This window comes from Rattus rattus, chromosome 3, assembly GCF_011064425.1.
Source record: "Rattus rattus isolate New Zealand chromosome 3, Rrattus_CSIRO_v1, whole genome shotgun sequence".
Taxonomy (NCBI): Eukaryota; Metazoa; Chordata; class Mammalia; order Rodentia; family Muridae; genus Rattus; species Rattus rattus.
The window spans coordinates 158,107,477-158,121,654 of NC_046156.1; the positions used below are offsets into that span (position 1 = coordinate 158,107,477).

The 14,178-nt window shown below is 43.8% G+C and overlaps 1 protein-coding gene across 1 annotated transcript; it reads right to left on the reverse strand.

The window, feature by feature from the left end:
• Positions 1-5,089: 5,089 nt before the first annotated feature.
• Positions 5,090-13,021, reverse strand: Mrps36 (mitochondrial ribosomal protein S36). Its single transcript, XM_032898742.1, has 4 exons — positions 12,898-13,021; positions 8,821-8,884; positions 6,630-6,817; positions 5,090-5,639 (listed from the first exon to the last, which is right to left on the reverse strand). Exons 1-4 carry the CDS (start codon positions 12,934-12,936, stop codon positions 5,622-5,624), a joined length of 309 nt encoding a protein of 102 aa, XP_032754633.1. The 5' UTR covers positions 12,937-13,021; the 3' UTR covers positions 5,090-5,621.
• Positions 13,022-14,178: the final 1,157 nt, after the last annotated feature.

A 14,178-nucleotide genomic window follows, 5' to 3' on the forward strand; every position in this document is an offset into this window, starting at 1 on the left:
CAGTCCGTTTGTCTTGAACGTGGGTTTTCTTCGCTTCCAAGGATAGGTCAGCGTTCTGACATGGGTGTTTCTGAGTTCGGAATGTAGATGAAGTCTAAGACTGCGGAAGGCTTATCCTGGCATCGGCCTTGCTTTGCGTTGCTGTGCAGCCTCAGTCTCCATGGACACCAAACTCCTCCCAAAGAAACCCATTTGTTTTGTTTTTCTTTTTGTGCACCTCCCCCCCACACACTAATATATTTACTTACTTTACATCCCCATCGCTGTCCCACTTCCATCAGTCGGGTCCCCCTCCCCATCCCACCTCTAAGTTCTTCAAGGTTGATTTATGAAGAAACAGGACGGGGGGGAGGGGGGACGGACCAAGTCCTACTGAATGCTATGCAATAAGCCTTTGGTCTTCTAAAAATTAGAAATTAATGAATTAAGAGTAGAGCCTTTAGACATAGTAACGATGTCTGCTATGTAGTTAATAAAAGCCTATCTATCAACTACTGGCTCCAGCAATGGTTTCCGCTTGTCATGTTTTTGTTTTCACATCGCTCCAGTTTGCATACAGGGTAGAGGGTGGTTTTGTTGAGGCCTCAATTCCCTGGTGGGTTTAAGAATTGATCTTCACAAAATTACTTAGGAGGCAAGAACCAGTTTTATTACCATTACTTTAAAATAACTTTTTAATTTTATGTGAATGGATGTTTTGGTTGCATGTATGTCTGTGTATCCCATGTGTTCAATGCCCATAGGGGTCAAGAGAGGGTGTTGGATCCCGGCGAGCTGTAATGATGGCTGTGAGGCACTATGTGGGTGCTGGGAACTGAACCTGGAAGAGCTGAAAGAGCTGAACCAAGGACTGGAGAGATGACTCAGCATATAGGAGCACTGACTGCTATTCCAGAGTTCAATTCCCAACAACCATGTGGTGGCTTAGAAGATCTGATGCCCTCTTCTGTCATGCAGGCATACATGCACTCATATACACAAATAAATGTTAAAAAACAAAAAACAAAAAACTGAGCCATCTCCAAGCCCCTTAATACCTTTGTTAACAAAATTTAAGAGATCCACACAAGATTCACTGTATCAAACCAAAATGGGAGCCACGCATGCTTTAGTTCCATACTAGACAGAAACTAATCTGACTTTCCAAGGAACTAGCAGCCAGCTCTCCCAAGCTGGCCAGTTTTAGGTAACATAAAGAAGTGCTTTAACCCTTATGAAAAAGTAAAGTGAGCTTAATTAACCAATCAGATTCTCCCTATACTGTTCTGTGTTCTTGTTCCATACCTGCACTTCAGCACTGGAAACTTGCAACTTCCAGGAAAGTCTGGCCTACAGTCTCACCCAAAACAAAAAAAAAATCTTCTGCTATTGGTCATTGGGAGTTCTTTCTATAATCCTGGGTTGAATTCTACTCAGTTCATGATTCACAAAATTCAGCAACTACATAACTAACCAGGTTATAATTAGAATCCTATATCCAAAATACCTATGTAATTAGAATCCATAATGCTCAGTAAAAAAACTCATTTAAAGTGCATACATGACTTTAATCCCAGCACTAGGGAGGCACAGGCAGGCAGATCTTTGCAAGCTGGAGGCCAGCCTGATCTACTCAGTAAATCCAGGCCAGTCAGGGATACAAAGAGAAACCTTGTCTCAAAACAACTAAAAAAAACCTTTCATTTTAATTTTAATAAATGTATTGCTTCCTATGTGCCATACATTATTATAGATCTAAAAATATCTTTTAACAAGACATTGTGTAGTGGAAGATTAAAAATAGGTCCAGGGGCTGGGATTTAGCTCAGTGGTAGAGCGCTTACCTAGGAAGCGCAAAGGCCCTGGGTTCGGTCCCCAGCTCAAAAAAAAGAAAAAAAAAAAAAAAAAAAAAAAAATAGGTCCAGACTATTCAAGTCTACATAGTGAGATCCTGTCTCAGAAAAACGTTAAACATGAGGCATGATGGTAACCCTAACAGGGATTGAGATGGAGATGGTGTCTTGCAGTTTTAAATAGGCCAGTACAGATGCCACTGGATGTCCACTAAATGCTAATAGAATCATTAAATTTTATTATATTTTATTTATTGTGATTATTGACTATAATGGGGGTACCACAGTGACTTGACTTCTCAGGTCTTCAGGCTTGATGGTAGTTTTACCTCTCTGGCTCCAGATACTATTTTAAAAGGTTTGCTCTGGCTGCTAAGAGACCACACTGTACGCAGAAAGGTGGTCAAGGAAAATCAAGAAGGCCTGTTGGTATTGTGGTAAAATAGATGGCTTCACCAGAGTTACCAATGTTGACCCCTGGCACATAAAAATCTAACTGGCTGACCCCAAAGTTTTGAGTTGAAATAGCTGTCAATATGGCTTTCTTGGCAACTGAGGTTTCTAAACATTAGGAATCTTAAAAGATAGGTTGGAGACAGCAACAGAATACTAAGGACTGATTATTAAGATGCTAATAGGATGCTAGTATAGGGTGGAGAGATGTGTCAGCAGCTAAAAGCATTGCCTGTTCTTCCAGAGGTCCCCAATCTCATTCACAGCAACCACACGATGGCTCACAACCATCTATAATGGGATCTGATGCCTTCTTCTGGCATGCAGGTAAAGTCCTGATAAACATAAAATAAATCCTAAAAGAATAAAGATGCTAGTATAATCTAGTAGTGGCTTGTGTTTGAATGCTGGCCAACCAGTATTCAATTACTAGATAAATTACTTAAACTTATTTCTGTCTGCACAAAGTTTCCTCCTCTGATAGGATCTGCTCAAACACTTCTGGAAGGCTTGTGACTTTGTATGGGTAAAAGCCAATGTCTGAAAAGTGGTTAGCTAGCTATTATTTTTTTTTCTTTTCTTTTTTTCGGAGCTGGGGACCAAACCCAGGGCCTTGCGCTTGCTAGGCAAGCGCTCAACCACTGAGCTAAATCCCCAACCCGGTTAGCTAGCTATTATTGCTGAAGTCCTTTGTCATTGCCTAGGACCAAGAAAAACACCTGTACTGGCTGGTTTTGTGTGACAACTTGACACAAGCTGGAGTTATCACAGAGAAAGGAGCCTCCCTTGAGGAAATGCCTCCATGAGATCCAGCATTTTCTCAATTAGTGATCAAGGGAGGGAGGGTTCATTGTGGGTGGTGCTGTCCCTGGGCTGGTGGTCTTGTGTTCTATAAGAAAACAAGCAGAGTGAGCCAGGGGAAGCAAGCCAGTAAGTAACATCCCTCCATGGCCTCTGCATCAGCTCCCACTTCCTGACCTGCTTGAGTTCCAGTCCTGACTTCCTTTGGTGATGAACAGCAATGTGGAAATGTAAGTTGAATAAACCATTTTCTCCCCAACTTGTTTCTTGGTCATGATGTTTAGGTAGGAATAGAAACCCTGACTAAAACAAATTGGTACCAGAAGTGGGGTATTCCTGTGACAACCTGACCATGCTTGGTGAGGCCTGTGGAAGAACTTTGTAACTTTAGGTTGTAGAAATCCATCTTTCTGTTTTGAAACCTTAGGACTGAATCCAGGGCCTTGTACATGCTAGGGAAGAGCTCACTGAGCTGTATCCTCAGCCCCTAAGTCATTTGTGAATATTTCTGTGTGGTGTAAGTTTAAGGTACATATGTAGAAGCAAAAACAGAGGACAGTCAGTATTGGGTGTCTTCTTCAATCTCCCCAATTGTTTTTCCAAGATAGTATTTCACTAAGCTCACCAACTCAGCTCGGCTGCCTGGCCGGACTGCTCCAGGGTCCTGCCTTTCTACCTTCCCAGTAGTAAAATACAAGTACATAACTGCTCCCAGCTTCTTACATGGGTGCTGAGGCTTCAGCTTTGGCCCTCAGGACTGTTGGGCAAGCACAGTACTTATAAAGCTGTGTCTTCACCCCAAATAATCGTCTTTGGAAGAAAAAAAAAGAGGTGAATCATAGCTAGACATAAGTGCATGGCTTGAATCATAGCACTGCAGAGGCTGAAGCCAGGATCTCTTGAGTTTGAAGCCACCCTGGTCTATGCAGCGAGTTCTAGGCCAACCAAACTATATGGTAAGACCCTGTCACAAAAAACCCCAAAAAGATGAATAGGTATTTTTCATTAGTTACCAGAATACCTTACTATTAAAATCATATGTAAACCCATTCGTAGCACAGAATTTATATGAAAAATACTCTTGAATGATAGGAAAAAAACAAGATTAGCTCATGGACAATTGAACAAAAATGAAAGTAAACAATTCTAGTGTCTACTGCTTACGGCTATTCGTTATTAAGGATGACTTCCTTAAAAGGTATAATCTATAAGTCATTATAAGGACTTGTTTAGTCAGCCTTTTGAAGATTACTGTAAGGATAACCCACTGTAATGTCATTGGTTGCCCAGTAAGTTAGACTTGGAAGTTAATTATCAGGATTTGCAAACATGATCACAACCCAACAGTAAGATACAGGAGAACCCTCCCAAACTACAAGTGGCGATTTCTAGTGAAATATTTTTTCCTATGCTGTACTCATCTATAATGTTTTCCACTTTATTTATTTATTTATTTATTTATTTTTTTGGTTCTTTTTTTTCGGAGCTGGGGACCGAACCCAGGGCCTTGCGCTTCCTAGGCAAGCGCACTACCACTGAGCTAAATCCCCAACCCCATGTTTTCCACTTTATACACTGCTATGACCCACAGGCCTTGGGTTCTGGAACCCTGACTAGCAGCAGCGAGACAATGATGAAATGGCAGATATACGCTCAAGCTGGGATCAGGTAGGGTGCCCTTACTGCTCCCAAAAACACAGTCTGCTTAGCAGGCACGAACGTGGGGAGACATCAGCCTGTCTTCATATGAGATAGGACAGCATTCTCAGGTTGGAAAACCATCAGGAACTGCAGGAAGACGCTGCAGTCGCCAGTCTCAGTATGCACTGATCAATCAGTCATACATAAACACTAATAATCCGTCCCTCTGAGCCTACCTGGGTAAGGCTTCAGTCCTGCGGGCTTTGCTCACAGAAGGCTCCCTGCTCCTTACAGAACAGACACTTTTTCTAAATATAGGTACACATAACCTTTTATAAGTTATAAATTATAACTAGTCTTCATAGTCTTAATCCTCACTGCCAAGTTTTATTTAAATTGCATTATTATTACTTAGAACAGAGTATGGTTACATCATTACACCAAGATAACCTTGTAAATGAAAATAAAATCAGGGAGTTAACAGTGGAAATATCTCACTGATCCTCAATTTCAGGGAAAAAAAGACTTCCTTATAGCAGAGATTATGTTTCATAAATTATCTCTACATCTACACAAACAGAAAAAGGGACGTTTATTAGATACCATGTGCTTTTAATAGCTCATCACCGGTAACACTTCATAATCAAGAGAAAGTTAACAGGCTAGCATTTAAAAATGTAGACTTTCGTAAGTGTACAGGCCAGCTTGTGGGGAAGTGACCAAGATACATAAGGTAGGAGATTCAAGTGACCACCTGGAGTTTCTATACTTCATTCTGCTTACAGAACATTTATTAAGGTTGTTTAATATGTGACTTTTCATTTGACATTGTGGAAGTCCTTTATTGTAAAGCTAATCCTTCTGCCTGGTGACAAGCAGCAGCCGCAACGACGATCACTCTGGACCCCCACGCTGAAAAGAGAAACACAAGGCACTGAGGTCAGTACAAAACTGGCCATTGTTTACACAGTAAAAAGTGACCTTCCGGTTCTGGCTGTCTGACACAAGGCCTCACTCTATAACCCAGGCTGGCCTAGAATTCAGTACACAGCCCCGACTTGGCTCTGAGAAATCATGGCAATCCTCCTGCCTCAGCCTTCTTAGTGAAGATTAGTTGTGAGCCACCAATCCCAGACAGCTTTTGATCTTTTTAAAACTGATGATGTCATTCTTTAACAATTCATTTAATCTTATTTTTACGTGTGTAGAATATCAGATAAGAGGGTATCAGATTCGGTAGAATAAGAGCTACAGATGGTTGTGAGCTCCCAGGCGGGTGCTGGGAATTGAATCCAGGTCCTCTGGAAAAAAAGCAGTGCTCTCAAGCACTGAGTCATCTACCTTTCCAGCCCAATTTAAAAAAAGAAGCCGCCAGGCGGTGGTGGCTTTAATCCTACTTCCAGTACCAGGGAGTCAGAGGCAGGTGAATTTCTGAGTTGGAGGCCAGCCTGGTCTTCTAGCAAATTCCAGGACAGCCAGAGCTGTCTCAAACCTGTCTCAAAACAAAAGGAAAAAAAAAAAGATAACTGATGACATCAGTTACCCTCAACTTTATCCATGGTCTCAGAAGCCCTTTATACTTGGAAAAATTACAAACCCTTCACCCAAAGGGCTTTTTTTCATATGGCTTTATGTTTTGCGGGAACTGAACCCAGGGTTTGGCACATGCTTGGCAGGAGTTCTACTAAAGAGCTACATCTCAAACCCCCTGTATGGTTTTATTTCTTCATATATCCTCCATACTTACTGACAGCCCCGAGCTTGATTTGTGCCTGACAGCCCTGGCCTTTCTCTTCATCTCCCTTAGTTATGATCCCATTTGACAAAACAAAAGGAGGAAACTGCAAACCCAGAATGTCACAGGCACTGTGCACAACCTTGTGCTAGAGAGCAACGACGTACCTGGATAAATTCCATTTCCTCCTGAGACATAGGTTTCCTCCTGTATTTCTGAGGTAATGATTTTATTAATTCTGCAGTGTCTGGTGGCCCCTGATGCATCAGTAAATTTGGGGACAAATTTCCTTTAGAATGCTGGGAAATTACAGAGGAGTGGGAGGGTAGCGCAGCAGATCTCAAAGTGTCTGAAGCTGAAATTAAAAACAAAAATACTAATTAGAGAATTATCCAGGCATCTTTTTTTTTTTTTTTTTTTTTTTTCGAGCTGGGGACCGAACCAGGGCCCTGAGCTAAATCCCCAACCCCTTATCCAGGCATCTTTAAATGTTATTTTTTTTTTTTTCGGAGCTGGGGACCGAATAAATGTTATTTTTTTATTTATCTACTACTGAATAATCAAGTCACTGGGGCTGATGAGATGGCTCAGAAGTCAGGAGCGCTTGGCTCTTCTAGAGGACAGAGGCTTAATGCCCAGCACCTACTGGGGAGTTTAAGCTGTCGCTCCAGTTCCAGAGGATCTGATACTCTCTTCTGTACTAGGCACATGTGTGATTCACAGACATACATCCGGACAAAATGCCCATACACATTAAATAAACAAAACTTTATTTAAATAAATAAATCATGCTGTTCCTCAATCTGCTTTAACAATCCTCGTCCTCCTCAACTGTCTGAGTGCTAAAATTCTAAGTGTACATGGCTTCAAATAACTTATGAACTACTACAAATATATATGTAATATATACACATAAACATGTATGTGTATGTATACCCACACAAACACATACACATACACAGACACAGACACACACAGAGACACAGACACACATGCACACGCAGACACACAGAGACACAGACACACACAGAGACACACACACACACACACACACACGGACACACACACACACACACACACTGTTCTTTTTGGAAGAAATAGTATCTCTTTTGAGTATCTCTTTTGCTTTAGGTCAGACAGTGATGGGGTTGGACCCAGGTCCTTGTACACCAGGCAAACAATCACCGTGTCACAGCAACAGTTCTCATTTTATCTTTGTATGATGAGTTCTCACTATGTTGGCCAAGGTGGCCTTCGATTCCTGGGTTCAACTGATCCTTCTGCCTCAGCTTCCTCAGTAACTAGGACTAAAAATGGGTGCCTCCATCCACGCCCAGCAATGGAGTTTAAAGAAAGTAAATTAGGACTAACGAGATGGCTCAGAAGATAATGGTACTTGCCACCAAGCCTGTCAACCTGAGTTTGAGCCCTGATACTCTTGAGGGAGGAGGAGAGCACTGGCTCCTCCTACAAGCTGTCCTGACCTCCATATGTGCACTGTAACAAGTGCACACTCCAGATCTAATGCACACACACACAGACACACACACACAGACACACACACACACAGAATAAAGTAAAAAAAGTTTTAAAGAAGTAAATGACTGCCAGAGAGACAGCTCAGCCACCGAAGGTCATACTCATCTTCTAAAGGACATAAGCATCCCCAGAATCCACATCGTCCAAGCCTGTCCCCCAGCTTCCCTTTAGGACCGTGAGATGGCTTAGTGCCAAGACCTGCGTTTGATTCCCAGGTCCCACATGGTGACTCAAAACCATCCATGACTCCAGTTCCAGGTCTGATGCCTTCTTAGGGTCTGTGGACGCCAGTCATGCGTGTTGTACAGAAAACTTATGTGCAGGAAAAACAATCATACTCATAATTTTTAATTTATTTTTAAAAATACAATAATTAGCTCAGTGGTAGAGCGCTTGCCTAGCAAGTGCAAGCCCCTGGGTTCGGTCCCCAGCTCAGAAAAAAAAGAAAAAAATACAATAATATAAAACAAATAAATGTAACAGCGATAATAACAATAACAATAATAATAGTTAGTATTATTATTATTAGCTGGATGTGGTAGTATATGCCTTAGAGCACTTAAGAGGCAGAGGAGCTCTGTGAGATCAAGGCCAGTCTGGTCTACCTATCCAGTTACAGGTCAGCCAGAGCTGCACAGTAAGACTCTATATCCCCCCACCCTCACCCCTCCAAAGTTAATGACTTGTATATGACTTGGGTAATATTTTGAATTAAACCACACCAACCTGCCTGATTATGAAGTGGAGAAATACTGTCTCTAATGTACATTCTAAATCTGATGGCCATGTCTAAAATAATATCTAAGTGAAACAACTTACCACTGAGCTTAGGTTTGTCTCTTCTGTTAGGGAACTTTATTAACGGAGCATGTGGCTTCACTACCTGAAGGAAAATAAGACGTGGGGAAACATGACCTCATTAACCACAAGAGCAACAACACACCAGTCCTCATAATTAAACACCTTCATTAAAATAAACTACTACTGGGGAGTAGAGAGATGATTCATTCTGTTCGGAGCATGTACTGAACCCTAGCAGAGGACCCGAGTTCAAGTCCCAGCACCTACATCAGGACGGCTTACAACTGCCTGTACCTCCAGGGGGATGTGACACCTCTGCCCTCCTTGGATACAGCACTCACTCAGATGTCATACACACACAGACACATAATTAATGCCTGTGTCTCCAGGGGGATGTGACACCTCTGGCCTCCTTGGGTAACAGCACTCACTCAGATGTCATACACACACAGACACATAATTAATGCCTGTGTCTCCAGGGGGATGTGACACCTCTGGCCTCCTTGGGGAACAGCACTCACAAGGAATGTCACACACAATTAAAAATAAAAGCCCTTGCCAAGCCAGCCTTACTGACTCCCAGAAGCTGTCCTCAGAGCTCCATACACATCACAATACTGAGTAAAATCTTAAAAAACAAACTCCGCAGTGGACTGTACGGGCAGATGCTCGAAGACCACTTTCTGCTTTTGCAGAGAACCCGAGTTTGGTTCCCACCAGCAGCAGCAGGCAGCTCACACGGACCTGTACCTCCAGCCCTGGGACATCTGATGCCTATTCCAGGTTCACACACACAGGCAAACATACGTACATATAAATAATAATAAAAGCAAGCGAGTAAAGACAACGCGACCTTGTGCTGCTTGACATACAGAGTCATGAGGAAGTACCCGGAAATTTCCTGGTTTGTATCAAGTATGACTGCCTGTGTTCTGTTACTACTCAAGTTTCATGGCAAACACTGGGCTATTAAAAAGACCTGCTCTGGGGTTGGGATTTAGCTCAGTGGTGCTTGCCTAGGAAGCGCAAGGCCCAGGTTCGGTCCCCAGCTCCAAAAAAAAAAAAAAAAAAAAAGAAAAAAAAAGACCTGCTCTAAGACAGGTCTTAGAGCACACCTTTAACCCCAGCACTGAAGAGGGGCAGAGGCAAGCGGATCTCCCTGAGTTCAAGGTCAGCCTGGACAACACAGAAAGTTCAAGGACAGCCAGAATTACACAGACCTGCTATTAAAAATAGCACAACAAAACAACCAAGAAAATCGAAACACAAAAGCAAAGCTGCTCTAATTGCTGTCCAGTTTTTGAAGATATTTCAAAATTCATGATTTAGTAAAGGCAACAAAACCAACCGCCGTACTATTCTAAATTATAGCTCAGACTCAGCTCCCCGAAGGAAAGAAAAAGAATGCCATTATGCAACCATCCTTCTATTCAGAAGCATACGGCTCTTTCTACGGAACAAGATTTCAACCTAACCTAATGATTAACTGTCACTGGTTACTACTGAGAAAGCAAAGCCTTACAACTGTTAAGGTCAGCAAGAATTAGAAGACAAAACTACCAACAAAACATTTGTTCTGGCTCCCCAATCAGTGTAAAAACTGGGAAAAAAGAGTAGAAAAATATAAATTAGCTGAAAACATCTGTAATTCCCAAGCCTATAAATCCATTAAAATAGTTAATCTTCACTTCAGTTTTTTCCTTTATCTACAGAACTGTATATTTTTGAAAAACATTTAAAAAATATTTTTGCTTACTTATTGTGTGCGTGCGCCTGTGGAGGCCACAGGATAGGCTTCAGGAGTCGGTTCCCTCCTCCCACCCCCTGACCAAACCTCGGTCATCAGAAACAAGTCCCCTCCATCCCTGAGCACCGATGCCAGACCGAGAGTAATAGTCTTCCTTCTTTCTTTTCTTTCTTCCTCTTTTTTCTCTTCTTCTCTTTTCTTTCTTTAAGAAGGGACTCTCTCGGGGTTGGGGATTTAGCTCAGTGGTAGAGCGCTTGCCTAGCAAGCGCGCAAGGCCCTAGGTTAGGTCCCCAGCTCCGAAAAATAGAAAAGAAAAAAAAAAAAAAAAGAAGGACTCTCTCCATGGCCCTGGCTCTCATTATGTAGACCAGGCTGGCTTCAAACTCAGAGATTCACCTGCCTCTGCTTGTGTGTGCATTTGGGTAGGTGTGTAATTGTGTGCATATGTGGTGTGTACATGCACGGGGAGCTCAAAAGCCAACATGGGATCTCCTCCTTCAGTCGCACTGAAGCCATGACTCACTCACTCACCAGTCTAGGGAGTCAGCGAGCTGTAGAGACCTGCCAGTCTCCGTCTCTCACTCTCTAGGCTGCCGCTCCAGCCAGTGTTTATGTGGGGCTGGGCTCGGACCTCAGGCCAGTGCAGAAAGCATGTTACCCACTGAGCGATCTCTTCGGCCCAGACAAGGTAGGGACGCTCTTGGATAATAAATCAGCAGTAAATACTATATGAGTTTCAGAGCCTTCCGACCACGTCACCACTTGGTATTGTCAATCTTTTCATAACAAGGGCTATGTGTAGTAGCTCAGATGTAGGCTATGAGGCCCTAGGTCCGAACCACAGCAATAAAAAGTACACTTTAGTTATTGTGGTGATTGTGTAGTACCTGCCTGGTTTTAATTTATATTTTCTCTTTTTTTAAAGATTTATTTTTATTTTATGTACATGAGTACACCAGAAGAGGGCATTGGATCCCTTTACATATGGTTGTGAGCCCCCATGTGGTTGCTGGGAATTGAACTCAGGACCTCTGGAAGAGCGACCAGTGCTCTTAACCACTGAGCCATCTCTCCAACCTAATTTGTATTTTCTTGACAAGGATTTCCAAACATCTCTTCATGTGCTTATCACCCCAGTGGCTATATTCTTCGGCTGTGTCAATTCCTACATACACACCAACTTTTTTTTTTGAGACATAGTTTTACTACAGACCTCTGGCTATACCTCACTCTGTAGACCAGGCTGGCCTCCACCTCACAGAGGTCTGCCTTCCTCTGCTACCTGAGTGCTGGGATTAACGGTGTGTGCTACCATGTCTGCTCCTTTACCACTCCAGACTGAGTTATATACACATTATTGATGTAAGAGGTTATATAGGATGGATAACAGACTGCCAGCTATTCTGTACTTGCAGAACCATACTCAATGCTCCGTGCCTACCAACGGAATGAGTAACCGAGGATTATTCAGTGAAGTGCTTCCAAAGGTCATCATTCAGACAACTTCAAAGGAAAGTGTTTGTGGGGAAAAAAAAAAAGCACTTATCAAAAGTGAAGATTAATCAGAAAACACTCCACATTCAGAATTTTTTAAACTCTCTAATTACAAAAGGCTGTCCACTTACTCATGAATTTTTTTTTACCGCTCCTATTTAGAGACCACAGCTGGAGGAGCAGATATAAAAGCTGTCAGGAGTTAGTAATTGATGAGTGGACTAGCAATGTTACCATAGCTGCCTATCTAAGCACAGTGGAGAAAGGCTTGGCAAACCAACCCTGAGACGCACATAATAGTAAGTAATAAATTTAAACAGTATGGTATTTTACTCATTCCTGCATCTCTAGCCGAGATGCCTGAAAAGATCAGATCTAACCAGCTCGAAGGTGAGGAAGCAGACCAAGGGGCCGGTTATCCGGCCATTCCCAAGTCCTTGAAGGGACACCAGGTCAGATCCAGGATTTGCTTCCTTCCCCGCCCCGCTAAGGCCTTCCTCCGGATTGGCTGGCTGGCGAACAACATTAAACGGCGATTGGCCGGACTGCTGGAGCAGCGTAGTCCGCAGACTACTAGAGCTAATGAGGTGCCGGGGAATCCTCCGACCCCGACGAGCACGAGCAGACACTACCAGAGGCCACCACCGGCCGCGGGCCTCGAACCCTTGGCACCAGACCCTATTTACCCCCGGAGCCGGAGCCGGAGTTTCCATTCTCAGACACACACACCCGCTGGCCCTCCTCAGGGCCGCGGTCACCGCGCATTCTCTGGCACCGCCTTTCCTCCCGGCGCTGCCACTGCGTCGGCACCATCCCTCTCTCCCTTCCAAGCGCGGGAGCGGCCCAGGTTTTACCTGCACGACCCTGGTGGCGGAAGCCATCTTGCTGCCCATAATGACCCCCGAGTAGGGGCAGCTTCCGGGGCGCAGGCGAGCGGCAGAAGTATCGGGAGTGGGTAGCGTGGGGCGGAGCCTGTGTGATGTCACTGAGGAGCTATAAGGGCCAGCTCCACCCCTCTGCGCCCGCCCCGCCCCTCTTCCCGCCCGAGCACTCACCTCTGGCCCTTTCAGTCATGACGTTGTGCAGCAAACGGTTGAACTATTTGGTTCATCATCCCAAATTATCTAGAACCATTTCCCTCCTAGGTAGCTAGTTTCTAGTTTCAATACAGTCCAAAATTTAATCTGAAACCAACTCTTATGACTTCCTAACACGAACAGTTTCATTAAAACTTGGAAGTTACATAGATCTGTCCCATGCTCAGTCATCCTCAGAGAAGTCTCCTCCTGCTGCAGATGGGAACAAATACCCAGACCCAGAGCCTGGCAATATTCATCATGAAAGACCTTGGAACACTCAGCCTTAAAAAGGAATATCTCCATTAAATGCCTCCCCTCAGGGAACTCCGCAAAAGAGAATGAGAAAAAGGTGTTAAGAGACAGAGGGGATGGGTGGAGGCCTCCAGAAAATCAAGACCTTCTAGATACAATGAGCCAGCACACACATAACACAAAGACAGTGGCAGCATGCACAGGACATGCACCAAATGGGGTCCTCCAGCTGAAAAAGGGTGTACACTGGCCCTATACACACACACACACACACACACACACAACACATATACCACACACACACAAAGCCAGGCATGCAGGCCCTGGGAACTGCAGCAGAGTCTCCTGCCCGAAGTGCTGTTCTGAGGTGAGTCCCAACTCATATGCCTCTGTCTTAAAAACATCCTTCTACATTGGAAGGGTCTTTTCATGTACCCCGAGCCGGCCTGTGACACACGAACAGAAATCTGCCTCTTCCCGTCTACCGAGTTCTAGGTTTAAGATGCACACCACCACCAACAGCATGGAAGTGTTTTATATACAAAGAACCTTAAGGGGAAAAAACACTTAAACTGTGTGTAGCGAAGCCACCCTATGAATCTACAGCAGGGAGATCTTGAATTCAAAGCCAGTCTAGACAAGTAGTGAGGCCCTGAGACCCTGTTTAGAGAGAAGGTGGGCCGGGGTGGGTCAGGGCAAGGCAAGGTATGTTTAAGGGATGCGATTCCTTAACCAGGTTATTTGAGAAGGTCTTTGCGAGGACTGCATAGAAGTGCAGACAGCAGCTACGTCCTAAACATTGCC